A 24,179-nucleotide genomic window follows, 5' to 3' on the forward strand; every position below is an offset into this window, starting at 1 on the left:
CACGTGTTCAGTAGCAACAACTCTTCAGTGCACTTGACAGTTTAAACAATTTATTAAAATCCCTTAATAATGAATTCAAATACATTACAGAATGAGAAGTAAAATAAAATAATCTGCTGAGACATTAGTTAGGAGAAACTGTACACAGTAATTTGTTGGGTTGAGCTATAGGAGTGTAATTATTTATACTTTTGGTCTTAGAGAACTTAGTTGAAGTAGTGCCTGTGTTAATACTGATCATATGCGCCATTAAACTAAGGCATCAGGTTTAAGTACTACATGATTTACAAAGGGGACTAAAGGGCCTACAGCAGTATACGTACACAACATACTGTTCAGGCTCCCGGGTGACATTTGCTTCAGTCTTTCACAAGGCCAAAAAAAGGCATCTTAGCGCCACAGTGGTGCTGCTGTCTTCATGTCTGGAGCAACGACTCCAGGAAGGAGTCGCCCTTTAACTCACTCTCACATCAGTCCAAAAGGCCCCGAACCAGTGTCCCGCTGTGGCAAACGGTAAGTGTGGGGGAGCTGGAAAAGACTTGGAGTGATGGTGTTTCTGTGAATTCACGAAGACCGAGATGACGATGTGCATATGTTGCTTGCAAACTGTGCATCAGTTAATGCTGTGCGGTCCAGTCTGTGAGTTGAGCTGCAGCTCTGGTAAGGGAGACGGGTCGGAGACGGGACTGTTCTGGTCTCGCTCCGGGCTTTGGTCTGGCTGAGGCAGGATTTCCCTTGAATATTCTGCATACCACTCCTGGAGAAAGCAGAACATGGATAAGGTGAAGTCGCCAGAGTCCAGCCACTGTCATGATATTCAGGATTATTTCTCCTTCAGGGTCTCACCTGTATCTCCTCCTCGTACATTTTCATGCTGAGGTCACTCTTTGTCCTAGACCTGCGACCTAGGTACACAAGAGACGAGTGCTGTGCACAACAGAAGAGAGAGAGAAAGCGAGTTAGTGGTATTTATGTGACGAGCAGAGAGTTAAGAGTTACGACAGCACTTGTGTCCTTACCCCACTCCTGTCCATAGCTTGTAGGACGCCCTGTAGAGAGCTGAGGTAAGACAGTCCAGGACACGTCTGTTTGTAAAGCTCAAGAGTGGCCAGAGCTTCATCACGACCCACCTCTACTTCAAATACTATTCCATTTTCATCTAGAGCCAACACACACGTTAAATTAGCCCTGAATACAAGGTCACAGCAGTGGCAGCTACACCGATCAGGCATAACATTATGACCACTTTATTCCTAATATTGTGTAGGTCATTTTAAGTCTCCAAAACTGTTGTGATTGATCAGAGAATGTATATGGGCCTTCTGTGGGGTCTGGTAACACAATATTGTTAGTAGTATATGTAGTATCCTACAGATACTTGGCCAGGTCAACGTCTTGCGCTGTTCATGTTTTTTTGAGTTGTGCCTAAACCAATTTTTGTGTGTGTGTGTCAGGTTGCATCCTGCCGCCATCAAGGAGTGTCATTGCTATAGGGTGGGGGTGCCTGGTCTGCCATAGGTGGGTGATACATGTCTAAGTAACATCCATTAATGCCAGGTCCAAGTTTCCCAGCAGAACATAGAATTGTAACAAGATGGTTGATGTTACTGACTTCTGTCACTGGTCATAATGTTACGCCAGATCAGCGCAAAAGCTAATCAAACATGAAAAATATGTGGGATAAAATATCTTAAATATCTTAAAATGTCTTTTATCCAGCAATTACCTGTGCATATTAGAATATTCGACCTTCAGTAAATGCCGCCCTAATGCAACAAGCACACACTGATTCACAGACACACACTCGGACCCACCCTCTGGGTTATCCACCGGCTCCCGATTCTTGCGGCTGTAGTTCATGCGAAACACGAACGCGTCCAGAATGAATGCCACAATGATGGTCATCACCACCTGCAGAGGGCACAGGCCAAACGTGACATTCACAAACACGCGGCGAATCTGCTAAATCGTGAACAAATAAGCGCAAACAGGCAGAGCGCGTCGTGGACACTTAAGCGTGTACACGGTCTCACCATAGTAACTATGTAGAAGGTCATGAAGTACAGGCGGCTCCAGTGAGTCGTCATCGAAGTGACTCCTTCCTGTGGGAGAACAAACAGGGATGAGCCTGTGTGTTGAGTGGTGACACGATCGATCGCAGATAAAATGGCTTACCATGGTGATGTACCAGTTGTTGACCACAGTCAGTTCAAACAGAGTCACTGGAAACAAAGTGACCACATATTTTACAAATGTGGCAAAATTAACACACTTTGAGAACAATTAATAAAGAAATGCAAAGGAATGCATGTAATTACCGAAGCTGCTGAGGATGTTGTTGAAGTTATTGAGATAGTAGTAGCCTTCCTCCAACGTGGTTTTGTTGCCGACTGTGTTGTTGATCAGTCTGTAGGAGTCGGCCACTGTGCTGGAGCTTCAAAAGTAAATCAGTGGAATGAAAAGTAGTTTAACAGTAGTAGAAATAAACTGTGTTTCACGGTGCAGGAGTCAGCAGAAGACTATATGCGCCAATATGCATGATCGTGATAAATACATTTCTACGGATGAGGACTCACTTGCAGCAGTTGGGATAAATCACATCTGCAAAAAACTCCATTCCCACAATGGCAAAGGAATAGTAGAAGATAATTAATGTCAACCCCAGACTTGCCATCCTGGGAAAGAGCTCAAACATGGTGTCCAATACGTTGCGATATCTCTGCTTAATCTTAAACAGCCTGTGAAAAACAACAGATAGAAGTAACAGAAGTAAAGAATAATACCATGTGTATTATAAATAGGGTCTTGTGTACTGTAATTTACACTCGGATGTCAACAGAAGAAAGGAAAGCGCACCGGAGCAGCTGAAGTGGTCTGAGAACTACGATAAAGTAAAACGGCTCCATATCAAAGGCGAGAGCGATCAGGCCCAGGAAGGCAAACACCGTCACAGAGAAATCAAACCTGGTCAGACGAGCACAGAGAGGATAAGCACTGAAATCGTATAGAGTAAAATATTTTCTAAGCATTCGTTTATGTTTTACTCATATTTAACAATACTCACAGATTCCACCCAGAGCTGAAATAAGCTGTTGGCCCCAAACCTGATATTTTCAATAACACCTCAACACCATAAACTAAAAACAGAAGGACAGAGTTAGCATTAGCATTAGTAGCGCAGTTAACCACGAGCACCCTCGTATGACCAGCTTTGTGTGAGTGGGAGACAGAGCACAGTTTGCGTACTGGTCAGGAAAACGATGTAGCTCCAGGGAACAAATCTGGACCAGGAAAACCCACCTGCAGAAGAGGAAGATAAGTGTTGTACAGTTAGGTCCATATACATTAGTTTGGGCACTGAGGTAATCTTTGTTATTTTAACAAAAATAAACAGTTAACATACAAAAAAATGCAGGCTTTAAGTGCAGTGTCCTATTAATTTGAAGATTCATATATACATGTGATCAAGGGTGTAGGAATTACAACCATGCACATGACCAAACAAATTGTTTCCTCTCATGTCTTCATTTATTTTTGTGCCCATTTAGTCTCGGTGCTCAAACAGGTTGACTAATGACTTGGCTGCGGCAGCTGCTGGTGTGAAGCGCCACCCAATCATCTTTGCCTCATTCGTCTCAATCTGCAGACAGCACGTTAACACCAAAGGCTTCAGAAATCACGTGGCTGTCACATCATCAATAAACACCAGCCAGCGCCTGGAAGCCGAGCTCGGCCCGTGCACCACGCTGGGCACGCATGTTTTACAGATGATGTCGTCTGCTTCGGATCATGAGTCTTATTCCTTGTGTAGGTTGATATTTGAAAAATAAGCATACTGCAGCAGAACTACATTGGTATTTTTAGATCTATTTTCAGGAAGTAAATTCATGAACTTTCCATTCTTGGGATTTATTTTTTTAACCTGCTTAACTAATTCTGCTTGAAATAATAAAAGAACATCCCACATTCGTCCACAAAACCACTTTTAAATCCAGTCCCTTTTATTCTGTGAAAAAGAATCAGACTTTATATAAAAATGGACTTGAAGCACATACCCATTAGATAAGTGTGTATTGAGCATGTTTTGATATACAGGTGAAATAACCTGCACTTAGTTGTATGAGTTTGTGTCCTCTTAAGAGTCTCTTACTATTGAGCGTGTACGTCTCCACCAGGATCCACACACCATTGATGGCCACCACCACGTCTGCAGTAACAAGAGGACATTGAAAGGCTTTTGATGTCAGACTTGTCTCACTCTATCCGAGGACAGCTGGACGAATATTAACGATTACACTTACACATAACATACTGGAAGGCCTTTGACTTCACAAGTATGTTGATGCCTGATAAAGAAGAGAAGAAAGCGGCGACAATAAGGAACTGAGACTCAAATGTGTGTAAGTGTGAGATAAAAGATGCCGAACAGAGAACTTGCCTTTGAAAATGAGGAAGGCTGTGTGGGGGAGGTCGTCGAACCAATGCTCTCCGCTGCGTCGCGCCTTAATGCACATTTACAGCAAATGTATGTTACAATCAACCAGAGGGAGTGAGTTATCACTGGACACTACCAATGTGTGGCTAATTACCTTCCATTTAAGTCCGGTGACCTCGTAGAACTTGTAAAAGTCCTCCAGACTGCAAGAGAGCAGACCGCCATTAAATGACCACCCATAAAAAACTCACGATGCATGTGACAGAGGGCGTCAGACCTGAGCATAGGAGCCCCTGATGTGTTAAGAGCTTTATATGTGAGGAAGCGGTCTCTCGCAGACATCCGTGGTCTGTAAAAACGCATCAGACCATCGAACTGTTTCAGGGACACACCCATCGGCCTCTGGACGGAAAAAACAATAGCAACACAGTCAAATTTTAATAACAGCTGCATTTATAAATACCTCAATGAGCAGCACGGGAAATCATTCCTGCCTGTGGCCATCAACACGCACAACTCTTCACTCTGTGTCAGACTCTCCGAGTCTGTCGGTTGGATAAGTTCCTTCTGTGTATAACTCATATTTATACTCATACTCAGGATCACTTTCTTTTCATATACTTGTACATATTTCTTTATATACTTATTGGACTCTGGAATCACCATGTGCAATGATTCATATACATATATTCAATGTTATTACAGAGCAACAACTCAGATGTGACACATGTTTACATTTTGTTTATATTAATGCGAGCATTTTTATTCTAATTTGTTCTTATCCTACATATTCTTATTGCCTACATTGCGATTTGTTCTGAACACTGGTACACTGAGTAGGAGCTGCTGCTACGAAAAGTAATTTCCCCTCTGGATCAATAAAGTAATTCTGATTCTGATTCTGAATGTGACTCCAGGAAATGTACAAAGTGACGTTTACCAAATATGAATGCTACAGACTTACCTGCCGACTAACTAACAGCTGAAAGGCATGGTCAATAGCAGAGCGTTTGTGAAGCAAAAGAGATTTAAACTTCATCTTCTCGACGTCATTGAATGTATCGAACACCACTGCCAGGAGCTGCAGGGGGGCAGAGGAGATTTACAGAATAATGATGCTAAACAGAAGTCTATTTGTAACAGGATTCAAGGACGACACTGCTTAAATTCAAATGAAGGGACAACATTTGCATTCGTGTTGTGACCATAAATCACTCCAAGCTAAGCGATTTGTACCAGGTTCATGATGAAGTAGAGCTCTATGGAGAGGTAAACAATGAAGAAAACACAGGACCAGCGGTTCTTGGAGTACGCCGGCATCATCACATCAGGGAAGCTAAAAAAAAAAAAGAGAGAGAGAGCGAAAGAAGTGTGAGGTAAAGGAGTCACGAGAAGTCGGAGACAAACTGTGGCAGTCGGCTAAACAGATGTGGTGTGGCAAAAGCATTTATGATGAGCTTTCAAACGAGGAACCACTGGTTGCATGCCATGCGTCCAAAGATCGCAAAAAAAAAAGTGCTGTGCTTACTTTGCTGTGGTCAGCAGGACAAAGAGGCTGACGAGGCTGTTCTCCAGAGTGTTGAAGTACTGTGGTGAGGGGATAGGGTGGGATAGGGTTTAAGTCAGGAAATCTGACCAGACACTAACACACAAACAGATGGCCCAAAGAGAAGATCCACCCCAGACAGACAACATACATAACTCAAACAAACTATTGTCAGGCAGACCGAAAACTCAACATACCGGGTCAGCAGTGTTTGGAGAGAAGAGGCAGAACCCTGGAGGAAACAAAAGCCAAATCAAACGCACATTATGGCAAAACTAGATACTCCCATATCGCACAACTCTCAGTAACAGAGTGCAAGAAGGAAGCAATTATATTCATATGCATTCAGTTAACACACATTCTTACCCAAGATGGCAAATATAACCATGAAGAAAAGCAGCAGCAGGAGGATGTCAATGAAAGGTGGAAGAGACTGGAAGATCTGTCTTAGGTTTCTGATTGGACCAAAGAAATAATGTCATTGTACACGGAAAATTTTACTTTTTATTAAGATGATTAAGATCAGTTAATACATTTCAGCAGACAAATAGACCAAAGATTGTGCACTCTGATCGTTCCATTTAGTATCAAAAAGAAGTTTAGCCTCTCTTTACAGTTTAATATAGCCTGGACAGTCTGTAATATTTCAATAAAATTACATTTTGACATTTGATAAATGTATTCATTAGTGAAATCAAAAGGCTAAAGCCAGTGATATTTAAACAGACATTAAATACAGAACTATGAACAATCAATAGTAGTGCTGCTGTGGCTACAACCTGTCAGAACGTCGCATATACATGCCCATATATACTGCCCATATATACGCTGTATTTTAAAGTAAATATACAGCATATTGACTTTGTGAGTCTCTGCGTGTTTGTTTAGGTCATTATCTACCTGCGCACAGCTCCACAGTATCTACAGTCCACCAGGAATATGGGTCTGAGCGCTCGGGTCACTCGCACGTGAGATGTTTGTCTGATCAGAACCACTATGGCCTCCACAAACTGCAGCAGCAAAACACATGTCTGTACGAAAAGAGTTAAAGGGTAAAAAAAAAAAAATTGAAACAGGAACAATACTAGAAAAAAAGCTGAAACTTAAACTATGACTGCCTTTCCACATGTTAGCAAGACTTCAAAGTAGTTGTGCTCATTTTTATCCGATACCTTGACCATGGTCCTCTTGTGGCGTATGAAGGTGTGGAAGCCTAACCAGCGGAGTTTCATGCATAGCTCGAATGCCACCATGACCAGAGCCAGCAGCTCCAGCGTGGCATGGACCTGCAGAGGTGTCACACAAACACACACACAGCAGCTTCTTCAGGACACCGGCTGAACGAGGTTGCATTTGCGTGGGTGTGTTCGCGTGTGTCTGTTCACTCACGTAGACATCCAGCCGCAGTGAGGGTACGGCGGGAGCTTCACACAGCGACAGCATCATGAGCAGCAGGCCTGTCAGCAGCTCCATCATGTAGAACAGGTGGTTGTGGGCAAACAGGTAGGCCGCCAGCGCCTTTGGGTTTCGGGGGTGAGTGAAGAACTTATCGTTGTTCTCTCCTTCCTGTGCACGAAATTCAAAAGGTAAAAATAAAAACTACACATATGTGCTCAGACACAAACTGTAGCACAGAAGATAAATATGCATTGCTAAAAACTGTGTGTTATATTTCTGCATCCAAAGTTTCCCTTGTATTTTGTTATGTATTAACAGACACTAATTACTTCCTGCAGCAGTTCAGGATGTGAAACACGTCACACAGTGTAGAGGCTATAATAAACCCTTCATGTGACCAGTAACTGTATAAATATACCTGCAGATAGATGGCTGCCTCTTGGTAGTTCATCTCCCAGCTTTGTCGTAACGACACATTTTGGGCTCTGTAGTTTTGCGGCCCAGGTGTTGAGACCACAGCATTGTTCACTATGTCATAATTGCCTCCTCCATCTGGAAGAAAACAGACAATTTTCAGTGAGTTGAGCCCTTATTCAGAGAGAAATATAAAAGAACCTGAAACTAAACACACACACAAACAGTGCACATGCGCCTACCAATGCAGTCTAGTTCTAACTGTGAGGCATAGGAGGAGACCACTTCTGGATACTCGTTACGGTAGCGATCTTCATGTAAACCAGCTGTCTGTCCATGTATGCACTCCATTGATCAGGCTATGTGCCGCAGCTCTGTGAATGTATTAAGGTCCATGAAATCGTGTGTGTCATTCGCAGTGCGCTGGTCTTGTTCCAACACCCGCCCACATCTGGAGATACAGATGGCCAAACATTCCACTCAGGACTGATGCACACACCAGAAAACAGAGTCACAAGTGGTGTCCGGGTGAGATCCACTCAGATCCAGAAATATCAAGTTCAAAAGGACTCAGGAGACAAAACCATTCGAGCTGATCAACAAACCTCAGGAAGACCTTTTACAAACTGGTTGCTTTTTTTTCTTCTTCTTTTTTTTTTTTTTTTTTTTTTTTTAAAAAACAGTCACTTGATGAGTGATACTGACACAATAAAATGTAATTGCACAGTAAAATTATTCTTAGCAGCAGAGTTTGAACTTTGAGGCCAGTGCCTGTAACATTGTCTCTTAGGTCTCTTCCTGCCACAGAGAGGATACAGATAGAAGACAGACAAACCACTAGGAGGAATTAGTCTTGCAGAAGAAAGACAGACTGTGACTAATTTAAAGAGATGAGTAAGACATTTATAGTTCTAATAACACTGAGAAAGGGCGGGCTACAGTAAACCTAACAAAATTAGTTAAATAAATGTCTTCTAAATGACAAAATGTTATAAATGAACTCAAAAATACAAGTGGAATCCAGACAAGCTCAGTATTCTCCTGTGAAATGCATGATCTCAAAAGCAGTCTCCTCATGCAGCTGCATATGTTACTCCTATGTGAGTCTATCCGGGTGCTCTTCCCACACACTGCACATCACATGTTTCTGCTCCTCCAGGCACCACTCTTCGGATCTGAACGTAGCGTAGGCCATTCAACTCTCAGAAATGCAGTCTCAGATGTTTCCTGTCAACCATGACAGCAGCAGATTGAGATTAAGTGTAAAGATCAAACTTCAGCTCAGCCGCAGCCTGTCTGTTATCCTGACAGGAGTACACCTCGTGTCTGCTGTGAGCCATTCCAGCCCGTCATTTGTTTGAGAACAATAACCTGTTTGGAGCTCCCAGTCAATAACACTGCGAGGTCAGGCTCACAGAAACACAAACAGACACGGCACTCATGACAGTTTCTCCCAGAAAAAAATAAAAATAAAAATACAATCTAGCTTTGTGATCGTCTGAAGGATCCTGACCACCAGCAGTAAAGTCCACACTTCTATCCAAGCATGTGATTTGTTTCTCCGGTGACACAGCCTACTTCCTCAGTGTCCAAGTTAAAACTCCCTCTTTTTCCACCAGAAGGCTCCAAAAGCTATCAGCAAGGACAGCACGAAACTCCCCACTTGCACCACTCCCAGATATCCAGAGGGGAAAAGAAAAAAAAAAAAAACTCTTCCTGTTCAGCCCCAGAGCCAGAGAAAACGATTCAGTAAGCTCACAGAAACACTTACACACAGGCTGCAGACATTCACACAACATGCACATGCTGCCCATGAGCACCAGGGAGGGGCTTAGGGCCACACGGTCTGCTGAGCCAGCACTTTCTCAGGTGGGTTATTTTGTCGCTTATATGTTAGGAAAACAAAGGCGGCAGGATTACTATGTTGAGTGGATGCATGGATGCCCATACATACTGCACACACACGTGATCCCAGAGTCTGGTGGACAGCCTGTGTTCATTAGGGCAAATGGGCCTGGACATGGCAGCATGTATGCAACATTACACAGCTTCTCACTGCACCAGTGCAACCATGGTAAGTAGACAAACACCGGCACAATATCACACCATAAGCAGCGCTGTAACAGCATGTACACAAACAATGTAAACAATGTGTTCTTCAAGAGTCAAATGTGATCGCCACGCAGGTGTGAAAAACAACAATCGTGTTGTATATTTCTCGGCCAGACGTAAAATTGTAGTTTGGTGACTGTAGGTTGTGTTGTGTTAAACCTGATATTTTAGTCCAACCTTTTAAAAATGATATCGATCATCGATCATTACAACACAGTCTCCAAATTGACCATTAGATCAGACTGCTTTGGTGTTTAATTGTACAGAATCAACCGCAGAGCAGTTTCCACGGCCAATGGCCTTCGCATAGTTTAGATAACTCAACTATAAAGGAGGGTGTGTGTGTGTGATAGGACTTACTCTCGTCTCCTCTCTCGGTCTCCTCGCTGAGCAGACCGCTGTTTGCTTCGTCCCAGGTTAAGATGAGAGGCACATCGTCGTCAGTCTCCATAATAGCAGACACTACACGGGCTGCAACTTGCCCTTTAATCCCAGCCTTTGGTTGGTGTCGATCTAAGCTGCTCTATTAGCTAAACAACCGGTGGGATTGTTGAGCAAACCACAAGACAACTGCTCATCTTGGGTGCTAACAAACCGGCTACTTTCTGCGTTGTGCCGAGACAAAAAACGGATTTGGAGTTAAAAGCCTCCAGTAAAAACATTCAATTTAGGAATAAGCGCTTTTCTAAATTTCGAATAGCGGACAAGGACACGGTTTGTTGACTTTTGTCCGGTCACAGATGACATCTGTCACCGCTTCTCTGTCACTCAGGCTAAGCTGACACTGTACATTTGTGTACATCGTCGCATCATCATCGCACACCAGGCTTCGGCCAGACAACAAATGCGCGTGTGAACCGACAACGGAGCACAGAAAGTTTACATCTAGTCCAGTCTTGACACAAACAGCATCACTTGACACCAAAGACGCAACAGAAGCTCAACAAATAGGTGAAGTTCCTGGAGTGTACGGTGTAGCTACAGCAAAACACTTTCACGACACCAACGCAGTTCACGGCAGAGAGTGACCGCTGCCATATTTTCAAAATAAAAGTACAGGGGTCTAAAGCAATGCTGTACGTTAATTTAAAGCTCATACTACGTTTTTTTTATTCCTTTTAATAATTTAATCAATTTAACTAAATAATTAAATAACTCGCAAAATAAACAAATAAAAAAGTATCCATGTAAAAACCTATTTTCCGTAACAGCCGCAAACACGATTGGAGTCCCTGTCAACCGCCGCGTTATTGGTATCCTAGCAACCAAAAACGAAAACTTGCGGCGAGTCGACAGGTATGTAGCTTAGCTAGTTGGTATAGAGTATAACTTACATCTATATTAGCACAAGGTACTTAGGTCATGTTTTATCTATTTATGACACATAAAAAACAACAACTACATCTAGAAAACAAAGTAAGTTCAATGGATAATAAGGCTATATTGAAAAACACTGCATTTTATCTATACTTTTACAACACTGTTTGCTTTCTTCCATTTTTCTCTAACAGGAACTAAATGCCTTCAAAGATGCTGAAGACTCCATCAGATGCTCTGTCCATACAGAAGAAGCAGCTCTCTCTTGAGACTCAACGTATCTCGAACATAATGGAAAACTGCATCAGTAAAGTTGAGCTTGCGGCCACTTTTCCTGCTGTCCTCCAGTTTAACCGCCTGGAGTCTGGTGTTGTGGACACAGAGTTGAGTAGGGTGCTTCATGAGCATCAAGTATTACGTAAAATGTTGGAGGAACTGCAAGATCTTGAGCAGGAGTTAGATGGGGAGCAAGAGGTAGAAGCCGGAGCTGCAAGGACGAGAGACAGGGCTCAGCTTGAGGGGGACATCCAGAACGCTGCCAGAGACATGTTCAGGTTTTTCCGTGCCCATCCTGATGCAGTTCTTTGCTTGGGGGCAGAGCTAGGTATGAAGTCAAGGGAGACTGAGTGCACATTAATTAGAGGGTTTAAGATATTTCACAGCTGTATGGTAGCAAGGTTGCTGACTAGTGTGGACGAGGAGCTGCTGGTGGCACTCAAGAATAAGCCGTCTTCATTCCATGCCCAAGACCTGAATGTTATTTTACAAGAAGAAAAAGAAGTAACTAGACTCCTCAGCCAAATACATGTAGAGGTAAGGCGTCATGTAGATGTTGGAAAGGGACATTACTTATCAGAGTCTAGTTTGTTTCTCTTCTATATCATCTCATTTTTCCCCTCTCCTATTTCTCTGTCTATAATGCAGATTTCTCAGAAAAACAACGACATCGCAAATTTGCAGGACACCCTGCAAAGGAGAAACACACGAGACGAACATAAGTCACTTCTCATGGACCAACAGCAGAAATCAGATATCCTTAAATCTAATATGAAGCAGGCCAGTTTACAAGAAGAAATTGTTAAACTGAACAGTCAGATCAAAAGTCTGATGCTTGAAAATAGAAAGGCAGAAAAAGCACTCCAAGAGGTAAGTTTTAACGTTGTTTAAACTTGTACTTTTCATTAAAACTTACTGACTGTTGTTGCTTTACTTCTTGTAGGAAAATGGAAAGGTCAAGTGGAAAATCAAATACTTAATCCAAGGCTTTGACGAAGAAATTGAAAAAACACAGGTACAGATTCAGACAAACATTATTGTGTATAATCTTGACACAGGGTCCATTAACAAGCTTTCTCCAGAGATGATGGAGTTTGGTCAGTCCAATCTGCGAGTGAAGAACATCTGCTGAAATTATTTTATCAAACTTTAACTTGGATGTTGTATATATACATTTTTTATCTGTCACTTTCTTATCTAACTTCTTCTATCATCTGTTTTTCTTCACATCACTATCCACTGCCATCGCTTCTCTCAGGGCACCCTAGAGGTGAATGAAATGGGTTACGGTCAGGAGAAGGAGGAGGTGAAGAAGCTGGAGAAACCCTACTCTGTCCTGGAGATGGAGTGCAACCAGATTCAGGAGAAGCGGCGTCTTGCAGAGGAAAAGAGGAAGGCGGAGATCAGGGAGCTGGAGTTGAAGACCAAAGCTGCTATTTTTGCCCAAGCCTGGTGGAGAGGCTACAGTACTCGCAAGGCTTTAAAGAACAAGGGCAAAAACAAGAAGGCTAAGAAAGGCAAAGGCAAAGGCAAGAAGACCAAGTAAACCACTGTTTCTTCACTGTAGTTCTACATTGACATGGACCTTACCAGTAGAGCATTAACGTCGTTTGTCAATTTATGTTTAATGAAACACAAAGCCTATTGAGCAAATAGCTTTACATACCACATTCAGTGTGGTTGATATCCACGCCCTCTTTTTCAATAAAGGCTTTCTTTACTATTTCTATGAATTAATCTATAGTTTGCAATGTGTTGTTACATTTTGGGAGAAAAATCTAATATTTGGATACTCCAGAAAACATCAAACTAGTCATTACTGACAAAGCAGCAATGGATAATATAACATTTTTATTATCTAAAACCAACAGACATTCAGACGTAGTTTGGATTTCTCAGGGCAGCAGTAGCATTTAATTGATTGACATCTCTGTTTGTGTGAGATTTGTAAGCCTTGATGCACCTCTTCTTATATTTTATTTGTAACTGCTGATTGTCCAGCATACCTTTACTTATTTCCCCACTGTAATGGAAACAGGTCTAATCAGGCACGTAGTTTAAAACTCCAGTTTAAAATCACTGGCTATGCGAGCTGCTGTTTTCTTTAATGGCCACAGAGCGGCAGTGCAGCCTCCTGTGCTCTGAATCCTCTACATTTATTTGGCAGTCACATGGACAGCAGTGCACCAGGGACTGAACCATGGACAGACAGTACAAGTTGTCTGAGTTTTTAAAACAAGGTAAAATTCATGGTATATACACTGAATGAATGTTATACTGACCCCTCACTTAACTCATTAAACTAGGTTGTTCAGTGATTAGGTTTCCTCCCTACAAGAGGGTAGGTAGGTGCTAATTTCTGGAGCAAAAATGGCTGACAATGTTACACCCATATATCTTTATTATTCATAGAATTAACATGCATAAACTAATTACAGCAGATTAAATGTTTCTGTATCAGTCAGTTTATTTAAAAAGATTCAAAGTTAGTTCAGTGAATTCAATTTTAAATCAGCATTTAAACTAATATTTATTTCTTTTTTACTTTCTTTTTGCGCTTTTCTGATTTCAGTCCACCCATGAGTCTTTGTAAGAAAGCTTGATGTTGTTTCACTATGTCCTCGTGGTCCTTGATAAACAACTGGGTCTGAGGAGGAAACAGTGGGAAACAGTTTGTTACAACAATCATCTTCTGTAGCTCTGGCTGTGTGTCACCATCTCAGCTCCATAGGGCTACATACCAGGTCCAGTTGTGTCTTTGTGTCATTTATATCCACACCTTTCTCTCCTATCGTACCACCTGTCCCCTCAAAAAGGTTGAGGGTGGCCACCTTAATCTGTCCCAGTTCCAGGGTTTTCTCTGCAGCCGTTTCCCGAATGTGATTCCAGTTCCTTTCCTGTGTGAAATAGTAACAACGGAACTTCATTTTGGGGATAGCAGTTTGATTTTTAACATTTGAACATTAGTCTTAGGTCGATGAGTTAGGTTTCAGTGAGTTAGTTAGGTCGTTTGATCCAACAATATGTCCCTTACCCATATAAGAGTTTCAGCCTGAGATTTCTCTAGCTGGACATTAAGCCGGGTCAGTTCGTTATTCTTCTGCAGCAACATCAGATTGTGCTGATCCTCCAGTCTCTGGAACGTTTTTCTCTGCTTGTCAAGCTGCTCCTGTGCCTCAACCTCATTCTGAAAGAACTTGTCTCTAAAGTGGAGGACATTCTCCAAATGATCCTCAAGTGCATCCACATCTTTGAACTATAACATACAAGTACATCATAATCAAAACATGCTTTCTTGGCAGAGGTATTCACCTGAAACAAAGATCACACCTGTTGACTTAATTAATTATTCGTTAAATTATTACATCTCTTCCCATTAACCTTGAGAGAGAAAGGGCCAGTAAAGCTTTTTCACATAGGAATAACATAAGACTAATGAGCATGGCTACTATAGAGGCCATCACCAATAGACAAGATGAGTCCGGGGCATCCTAGCACTACAGCTATAGGTCAAAATGAGCTTTAGACTCTACACATGTACATCATATCACATGTTAATTGACATGTAAAAAAAAAAACAAAAAACAGTACCTTAGTGAGTTTGCAGACTCGCTCCATGATGTCCTTGTACACTGAGTATTTCTGCAGACGATCCTGAAGCTCCTTTTTCCTCACCTCCAGTGTGGCTCTCTCATCATGTAGCCTCTCAATCTCTGCCTCCCTTTGAAGCACCTCCTTCTTTTCCCTCTCTGCTTTCTCAACAGCTCTGTTAGCTTCGTCTACCTAGAGGGAGATAGAGAGCAATCACTTAGATTGTTTTCCAGTTCCAGCCATAAAGTTTAAATCCAGTACCCACAGTTTAATGCAGACGATGTGTGTGAAGGAATCCCATATTGTACCTTGCGCAAGATTTCACCGCTGAAGCGTAACTCCCTTGTCTTCTCAATGTCCTTGTGTGACTCCTTTACACGTTGTTGTAACCTCTCTATTGCCTATGAAAAAAAAATGAAGAAGAAAAATAATATTTATGGATGTTTATGATGTATGAAGCTGTCAGGACAGTACAAACTAGACAGTGGTTAAATGTGACTAGGTAAATTTACTCAAGTACTGAACAAATTTGAGTTGCTTTACATGAGTCATGCCACATTACTGTATACTCAACTACAGCTATCAGACAAATTTAGTCACTAAACCTATGAAGTGCTGATAAAATCTTCTGTGGTAAAGACAGAGTTGAACCGTTAGTAGATAACTGACTAGTCAACAGAAAATCAGTAAACTATCAGATAAGTTTCGATGATAAAGATATTTCATAAACAACAGATATTTCACAATTCTGTATTCTCAGATGTCTCACTTGGTGCCTTTTAACTATTAGAACGTTTTTTGTTGTTTTTTTTTTTTTACTTAATAACACTGAGGTTTAACACTGAGGACTTAACCAAAGCCAGCACTATGCTATTTCTAGGTAATCATGCTCCCACCAATGGGAGAATTTTCGCGAACAATCAGCTTAAGAAAATACTCAATGTTATATCAACAAAACATTATATTCAAAAAATATAAAAATAAATAAATAAAAAATGGCCCCCATCTCAACAACCTACCAGAGTGAAATGCTGCTTATACAAGATACAGTCTATACAGGATCAATGAGCACTTTAATAGAAATCTCTGTAACACTTCAATGTGGTCTCAAGCAGCCTCAGTTCTTTGTGGCATTGATTGCACAATATGTTGGGAACCCTTCTTTGAGTTTCTGCTCTATGCTGATGACATGATCTCATCACGTAATTTCTGCAGATTAGGTAGCTGAACATTCATGACGAGATGCATTATGCTGCAGTTAGAAAATAAACAGAAGAAACTATAGCTATAAAAGAACTCCAACAATGCTGTGTGGAGGGAAAATGATCTCATCTGATGTCACTGGACCATTCTGGAGAAAAGTTACACTCCCAAACCAGCCCCCCTGGCACCAACACAAGTATTCTAGTACGTATACAAATATAATACTGTGCATCATTAACTGAAGCTCCTGACTTGTTTCTGCACAATTTCATGCATGGCTGCTGCCAGATGAGTGTTTAATTGGAGAAATGCATGAACGAACAGGTACACTGGTGTTAAATTTTGTCCATTTTGTCATGCTTGCATACCTTATCTCATTGTAAGGAAAGGAATTGTGATGGACATTTGTTTTTTGACATTGTGGTATTAGTTATTTTACTTGAGTAAATTTCTTCCACCTCTTGCATTAAGTGAGAGCGTTGGCTATATCGCGAGAAGTACCGTTTGCTAACTTCGAGACTTCGCGAGATTGTACTTCAGTGAAATTAAAATTTACCTTTTTACGCTCAGCGCAGTGGGCTCTGAACTTTTCATCTTCTCGTTCCCCCCTCTGCAGCACCAAGAGGGCACAGTTATTTTTCATCTTCCAATGTCTCACCCTGCCAGTCAAGAACAAGCATAGCCTAACGTTATTCACACCGACTGAATTTGGCTAAATCTCAACATCACCATTCCGAATAAACTCACTCCAACTCCAGCTCCAGCTCCAGCTCCTCAGCCGTGGGAGTCCGACTCATGACTCTATGCTGTCTCTCTTTCTACCAGAGGTAAACAAAAAGCACCTTCCAGTTCAATACGTCCTCCTGCGTTTCTTTGTTTACCGTCAGTTTTCAGATTATTTAACGGTGTGCGACTCCACAGCGTTCCGTTTCCATGGCAACGCACGCCCGTAAAGGCTCAATCCGGGTATTTCAGCTCAAAGAACTACACCAGCAACACATTTCAAAATAGCATTTCTTTTGCAAAACACTAGAAGCTACAAAAAGGTTTAGTCATGAGCCATACAAAAGTGAATTAATTTGAATCAGTAAATTCAAAGCATTTTAGCTATTTGACAAGCACAAATTTCCCAGGTTTAGACTTAGACTTTAATGATCCACGAGGGAAATTACTTTGTCTAAGTAGCTTGGTTAACTGTTAAAGGCAGTTTTAACTGTGCCCTTTGTATTTGTAGACCCATGTGTTTACATGTGGTGTAAGGGTAGAAAACCCTTGCATGCATTTTGCATGCATTTTGAAACTGTGGTCAGATTGCAAAGCATGGGCCCCATTAATGCGATTATTGAAAGTTTGAGGCAAATGAGTGGCAGGTGTTACCACGACCGCAGATGTGTGATTTGTTTCACTTAAAACACAGAAATAACACGTACCATCGAGCTTTCACCACCAACTCTTTGAAGGAGCTGGGCCGTGCATGCAAGCATGTGGTTACACACCATGTTTCTCAGCATGCTGCAGACTGACAGACACAGGCACACATGATGACACTGTGCTGTAAACATGTCGGAAAAATAGCTGGGGCTGCCTCTGACCGAAATATGTAAGGCTAATGTACGAATTTATTATCTGATAAGTTGTTTATATAAGCCTGAGAATGTGGGCGTAGAAAGGCACGATATAACAGCCTTAATTTAACCGGGGATGCTGCACCACGCACAATGCGCCCGAATGCATCATAGACCACAATCCACATTTGCAAACTCAGTATAAGTAAGGTGCACTTTTATTTCCAGCAACCTTTAAATCAGAATCTGCTGACTGCAACTCAGATAACATAAGATGATCTTTTAATTTATCCCACAGTGGGGACACACGAGTCCTGGTGTAGCGAAATGAGTTAAATAAATGTAGTTAAAATAAATTGCAGGATATATTCTTTATGATAGAAACACCAGTATGCATCATTCATTAAGAAAAAAAAAAAAGCTCTCAATGGTTCTATCTAGAGATGAGGTTGCTTCAGACGTCATGAAACAGTTTGAGCTTCCTCTTTACATCACCACTTCCCTCTCTACCAGCACATTTATGTCTTATAGTAGTTCCTGACTAAAATATCAAATACTTGTTATCACCTCACAGTAAAAGCCATTTACGAGTGAGTAATTTGACTTTACATGTCCATATTGGTAGCACAGTGACACAGGGTGTCAGAGGAAGGTGACATTAACACACTTAATGGAAATGCTGTGTGCTGTTATTTTTGAATAATAATTGCCAGGTGTGGCAAAGACAGTGATGCTGACAGAAACAGTGGGGGGAAAGCAGAAATATGCATCTGATGTAAATGTGTGTCACGTAGAGACACACACAGACATAATCAGCTGAGGAGACAAGCGGGAGAGAGAAAGTAAAGGCATGCCCAAAAGGCAGTGAAGGGGAAAAACAACAACACACATAGCTGCAGGCAGAGATGCTCCTCTATTCATTTTTAATGAATGGATGGCTCGCTGCATCCAAAAAGTACTGTATTAATACTAATGCAAAGATGCTATTATAATAAAAGCATGTTGTGTCAGGCGATGTGGGAAAGAGGTATCACACCCATGTAAACACCAGCAGGCCTTTTAACAGCTGAGGACGACGAGGAGAAGGAGGTAAAGTGGTCAGAATCTATCATTCACGAAGCCCATGAGGATTAAATAAAAACACTGATGCCGTTGCCTATTTTTATTAGCATCAAGTTCACCCATTTCCCCTGTAAATGTCGTCTTAAATCTCAGGTATGCGCTGCTATTTCACTGCAACCTAAACATTACCAAGTCAAATCTGATATTTTTTTTGAAGGTGCCATATGATCAAAGATAAAATAATGTTGTCTTTATCATTTATACAAATTTTTTGGTGATTTTTTGCATTTTTGTGATAGTTTGAGACCAGAGGATTGTGGGTAATCTTTATGGACAGAATTAGGAACATCGTGCGTGAAAGTGATGCTGAAAAACAAATTCATCAGGATGCTTGGTTAGCTTCTTTTCACTGTCTTCCTGTAAAATCTGGTGAAGAAATTCAAAATCCTCCACCTCACATACCAATGGATAATGGTCCTTCTTAGTGTTAAGATATTTTAGTATCATGTTGCCCAAATGGACGTCGGTTCCCCCTCAAAGTACAGGGTTACTTCACAGAGTTTCCAAAAGTAAAATGGGAAGTAGAGAGTGGACACACAGCCTGATATAATAAGTATATACTAAAATATGAATAAACATGTATAGCTTGTCTTCTCCTCACCTTGACACTGTATAAAGTAATGAAACTTCGCCTAATTGGACACCTAACAATGGCTATTTCTATGTAGCACACGAGGTATGCACAAGGTATGTACAGTAGGTGACCTAGATGTGTTGATTTATTGTAGTTTTTGGACATGTTGATCAAAATCTCTGCCTGTTTTGACGAATTCTGAAGTTTGACTCAATGTTACGACGTTTAGTGAGAATTTGCGTGAATCTTTTGTGTCTTTGTGTGTGTAACCAGTCTTATTTCTCTCCCACACACACAAGGTAACAAACACTTCCACATCCATAATTGAAGGTCAACAGTGTGGTGCAAACAGATATTGAGAGGAAGTCCGTGTTTATGCTAATGCCTTGTCAGACAGAGAGGCCACCAACTCACTGACACTATCAATTAATAATGAGACAAGGTCGCAGAAATGCACTGGGTATGAACCAAACAATGTTGCTCCTGGCAAACAGCGGGACCTGACAGCGGGCTGAGTGAGTGCGCCGAAATCGGGCTTCATGTGCACGCGTTGTTTCTAAGGGGAGTTTAGTGTACGAATGGATTTGTTTGTTTATTGATGTTTGTGTTTGTCTCACAGCAGTGGCCTTGTCGGGCCTGTTTGCAAACATGTTTGTACACGGGTGGCAACACACCTCGAGGAATGTGCGGGACGACCGAGGTGCATGGAGAGAGTGAAGTCCTAAAGGAGACGCTGAAGAAAATGGCACTTATGCAAAAGATAAGCTAGGATACTCGCTGGGATTACGGCTGTGTGTGGTATTTAAATGTGTTTTACAGATTTAAAACATGGCTTTTCTTTAAGATTAGATCTGTCAGTCTAATCAGGGGGTCAGATTTTCTTAAGGCAGGGGTCCACGGCTGGTCATCCACCACAAACTGGGGCGAGGATGGTGAATTTATTAGTTGATAATGTGACACAGTAATAACGTCCAGAGGTAAACGTCACTAAACACAAGGTTCGGTTACACAGAAATCCGACTAAGACAAGCAAATGTATTCAGAGGTGCACCAAGAAAGAAAGAAACTGGAATACTTGATCTAATCTGGCTCGGAGAATAAGGAAGACAAGAACTAAATTGGTGTGAACATCTAAAAAATTCCATTGTCACGTCTAATGTTGCAACATTGCAACGTTGGGAACAAGACTTGCACCATATTGTAAGCTACAGCTTCTAACATTTCAGCAGTGGTGGCAGATTCTTCACTTATAGCGAAAGACTTCTTAGCCTCTGCAGTACAGCTAGCCACTGTCAGAGCAGACGCATTTAAAAAGGTGGCGGCTCTTAATAACTGCTTCTGTCTGACCTAGTTGTCAGCTTTCTTCTTTTTTCCAGTCTAAGCCTCTGGTGCGTCTGATTCATCGTCATCAGGTCTAGTTTTATTCCCCCCACCTCTTTAGGAGAAACTCAGCCGAAGCATCTGTTTTTTACTCATGAGCGGGTAATGACGCTGATGACGTCAAGTGTGAGTCTGCTGTGGGCATGACAAGGGTGAGGGAAGGTGCACCGCAGACAGCGCCAAGATCGGTATCCAGGGGTTTATTTCATTTTTTAAATCGTTCGCAAAATCATATTGTTTATTTTAGTAGCAAATGTTTTGTGTTCTTAGAAGATGTTTCTGTGAAAGAAGATTTTTTCGTGTGCATTACCCTGCACATTTAGGGCCTAACAAATCAAATCAGAGGAGTAAATACATAAATAAAAGTAAACAATATTAATACAATACAGTTTTTTGTGGGTCTGGTCGAAAGTTGCGACCGAGTAATAACCACACTACTGGGAGTAGTCAGTCTTCTTAGCTTCAGTCAATCTGAACAGTGAAGTGAAGTCCTGCTGCGACTGATATCATTATGGTGTGTGTCCTGTCTGAAAAGGGGGGACTGACGAGAGATCAGAGTGTATGGGGAGTAATCTCTTGGCTGAATAGGTTTGTGTGCATTGGGATCTCTGTGTGTGTTTCTACCATATTGTTTGTGTGTGTATTTTTCCCCAAGACAGTGTGTGTGTGTGTGTGCATCTGCATGTGTGTGTGTGTGTGTGTGTGTGCGTGCGTGTGTGTTTGTGGAGGATTAGCGTGCCTCTCCAGTCCTCTGGCTGTAATCAGACGGGACACTGGCTCCATGACGGCCCGCAGCCCCCACCACCACCCACTGCGGGAGCGCCTCCATCCCTTTCACCCTGTCATGTGTGTTTGCCTGATGGTCTTGGGACCTTGGCGGTATGTTAGGAGTTAAAACAATTATTCTTGCTCACATCACGTCATTTATAATAAAAAAAAAATAGCTTCCAGCAGCAAGAGTGACAGAAAACCCCTCTCTTCGTTTGGATACAAACTTGAACGCTGGAACCACATGGCGTGCGGCTTTTTTTCTTCTTCTTTCTCGGTAGGATCTTCTGGGATGTTGGGCTGGTCTAAAAGTGAGAGTCCAGCGATGAGGGTGAGAGCTGCAGCGGCTCCATCAGGGTGACGGTTTAGAGTTCTTTAGATAAACAGCCATCAGTGATCAGGTTAGTCTGAGCCCTCTGACCTTGGTCTGGCCTGTCTGCAGTTAGTTTGACCCTTAACCTCTCCCTTTGTCTTTCAGACTCAACAAGCAGGACAACCTACACTGACACACTGACGCACCCACACACACACACACACACACACACACACACACACATACTTACTTGGCCTCTTATCCTTGACAGCCCTTACGCTCATATTAAGATCTACTTCAGTGATTTCAGGGCTGTTTCAGCCATAAACTCTCATTTAGGGGGAAATTAGCTTGGCTCTGAGTCTTGTTACTATACTGTCCTTAACAACATTAGGTCATTCTTGTGGCTTTTAAATACCAACAAGGATGGATAGTACCATTCAAATAAACCTCCACCATCCTACTTTGTTACACCGTGCGTAATGGCCGTGCATTCATTGTTTTACATTATTGTATTGCCATTGTGTTGTTCTCTTAGTGCCATGCGGTGCTCACTAATACAAATTAAAGACGCTGAAAAATGCTTTTATGTCTCAACTGACCCCGCTTATCTTACGTCCTGCCTATATCTGAGTACGACTTGTTCAGATGCAGCTTAAACCACTCATCACAATAAGCTTTGGTAAGATTATGGAGGTTTCGGAAAGCCACTTAGAAAAGAAAAACATCTTATAGGCTCAGATACGTTATTCTTTACTTCTTTACAACATGCTTGGAGAAGTCTCTCTTGATTATCTTAGGCTTTCTAGTATAACTGTCGTTTTACTAGTGTTGGTCAGGAAGCTTTTGCCCTTTACTGCCACCGAGACAGAGCACCATCAGACCCATGGAGACGAACCATAATCAGCTTTACCAATTATGCTCCATCTCAGACCACTTATTCCTCACGAAATGGCATCACTAATGCCGGACACCGCACAAATGTCCCTCGGAGTTCCGCGCGAGACTCCAGTACACATTTATATATTCAAACAAATAGTTCTGACAGTAATGAAAAAGGCTTTAAATAAGTCTTTGATGTCTTTTAAAAAATGCTTCCTTGCGAGAGGAATTGCTCTGCGCAGCTGGGCAGTAGCTCCAACGTACAATGGAGCAGGAACATAAGCCGTCCTCGACGACCCTCCCAGTTGAGTCGCCACACAAAAATGTAGCTGCGCAGGCCAAATCGGTGACATTTAAAAATGCCCATCAAAAAGATGTGTGTGCGTGTGTAAGTGTGTGTGAGAGGGGGGGGGTGTTGGGCGGATAATGATAAGCACCACTTAAGCTCTTTGATCACAAAGGTTCATCAATCTACTGTCCGGCCAGTGTGTCTGAGAAAGTCCTCTGCTGATGGATTAAGGTCCTTTACATGCACCACATAAACATGCGCACACAGACACACAAATCCCAATCACTGTGTTAATATTACTTTACCACTTTCCCTAAAGCTTCACTGTCTCAACACAACCCCTAGACACATAGATGTCAACATGGAAAGCCCCGTTACTGTACAACAAGCATGACTGTAATGCACATTTTTTTTGCGTCGGAGGCCCCCAGAGATCTCATTCCTCCCCCCTCCCTCCGCTACCCTAGTTTGTCTGGAGACAAAGGGTTAAGGAGGAACAGACCCTCTGAAGAGCTGCCTGCTTAACCTCTGCCCTCATGGTGTATGAGAGAGAGAGAGGGAAAGGAAGGAGGAGAAAAAAGACTGAGAGAAAAGGAAGTCTTGCAACTTCTAAAAGACATATAACCCTGTAATTAAATGTCAGCGTACTGGGTTAGAGGTTTAATAATCCAACAGCCTTTGTGTGTAAAGCTTTGCGTTCATGCTAAAGACGTCAGTGGTTTACTTCTCTGTGAGACGCAGAAACGTGAAATTTCAGTAGTGAGGAAGGATGGTAAATGGCGGTTTGGAGGGGAGACCGAAAGAAGTGGGGGACCACCAACACACCCCCCACCTTTCTTTGTCCTCCATCCCCGCGGACCCCTCCCCTCTTTGGTCAGCAGGTTGTCAGTGAGGCGGACCAGCTGGCTTCAGACTGGAGATGCCAAACAACCTGTCAGAGATAAAGAGAGGTGGACAAGGTATGCACAGCACCCAGACCACTCTGGCTGCTTCA

General features: G+C 42.1%; 3 protein-coding genes across 6 annotated transcripts; 1 reads left to right on the plus strand and 2 right to left on the minus strand.

The window, feature by feature from the left end:
* Window positions 1-33: 33 nt before the first annotated feature.
* tpcn1 (two pore segment channel 1) lies at window positions 34-10,910 on the minus strand. Of its 2 annotated transcripts, none has more exons than XM_047591729.1 (26): window positions 10,266-10,910; window positions 7,798-7,931; window positions 7,371-7,547; window positions 7,154-7,267; window positions 6,882-7,012; window positions 6,348-6,436; window positions 6,179-6,213; window positions 5,964-6,022; window positions 5,672-5,771; window positions 5,400-5,516; window positions 4,713-4,837; window positions 4,590-4,638; window positions 4,439-4,502; window positions 4,302-4,346; window positions 4,151-4,207; window positions 3,247-3,300; window positions 3,065-3,137; window positions 2,857-2,964; window positions 2,577-2,738; window positions 2,319-2,434; window positions 2,176-2,222; window positions 2,034-2,102; window positions 1,815-1,911; window positions 1,020-1,159; window positions 847-927; window positions 34-757 (listed from the first exon to the last, which is right to left on the minus strand). In XM_047591729.1, the coding sequence occupies exons 1-26, from the start codon at window positions 10,354-10,356 to the stop codon at window positions 614-616; spliced, it is 2,478 nt and encodes an 825-aa protein (XP_047447685.1). In that variant the 5' UTR covers window positions 10,357-10,910; the 3' UTR covers window positions 34-613. The 2 variants fall into 2 exon arrangements, with proteins under 2 accessions (XP_047447685.1, XP_047447683.1); XM_047591727.1 differs by lacking the exon at window positions 10,266-10,910 and adding an exon at window positions 8,036-8,379.
* On the plus strand, window positions 9,623-13,231 carry iqcd (IQ motif containing D). 3 transcript variants are annotated; one of them, XM_047591731.1, is made up of 5 exons: window positions 9,623-9,867; window positions 11,417-12,035; window positions 12,147-12,368; window positions 12,442-12,513; window positions 12,757-13,231. In XM_047591731.1, exons 2-5 carry the CDS (start codon window positions 11,424-11,426, stop codon window positions 13,042-13,044), a joined length of 1,194 nt encoding a protein of 397 aa, XP_047447687.1. In that variant the 5' UTR covers window positions 9,623-9,867; window positions 11,417-11,423; the 3' UTR covers window positions 13,045-13,231. The 3 variants fall into 3 exon arrangements, with proteins under 3 accessions (XP_047447687.1, XP_047447689.1, XP_047447688.1); XM_047591733.1 differs by lacking the exon at window positions 9,623-9,867 and adding an exon at window positions 11,171-11,201; XM_047591732.1 differs by lacking the exon at window positions 9,623-9,867 and adding an exon at window positions 11,181-11,321.
* A 709-nt stretch (window positions 13,232-13,940) lies between these two features.
* On the minus strand, window positions 13,941-17,220 carry LOC125012089 (coiled-coil domain-containing protein 42-like). The gene is made up of 7 exons (XM_047591734.1): window positions 17,040-17,220; window positions 16,849-16,951; window positions 15,398-15,490; window positions 15,090-15,281; window positions 14,533-14,754; window positions 14,240-14,395; window positions 13,941-14,145 (listed from the first exon to the last, which is right to left on the minus strand). Exons 1-7 carry the CDS (start codon window positions 17,087-17,089, stop codon window positions 14,029-14,031), a joined length of 933 nt encoding a protein of 310 aa, XP_047447690.1. The 5' UTR covers window positions 17,090-17,220; the 3' UTR covers window positions 13,941-14,028.
* Between the last annotated feature and the right edge of the window lie 6,959 nt (window positions 17,221-24,179).

The sequence above is a fragment of the Mugil cephalus genome, chromosome 8, assembly GCF_022458985.1.
Source record: "Mugil cephalus isolate CIBA_MC_2020 chromosome 8, CIBA_Mcephalus_1.1, whole genome shotgun sequence".
In the NCBI taxonomy this organism is placed as follows: domain Eukaryota; kingdom Metazoa; phylum Chordata; class Actinopteri; order Mugiliformes; family Mugilidae; genus Mugil; species Mugil cephalus.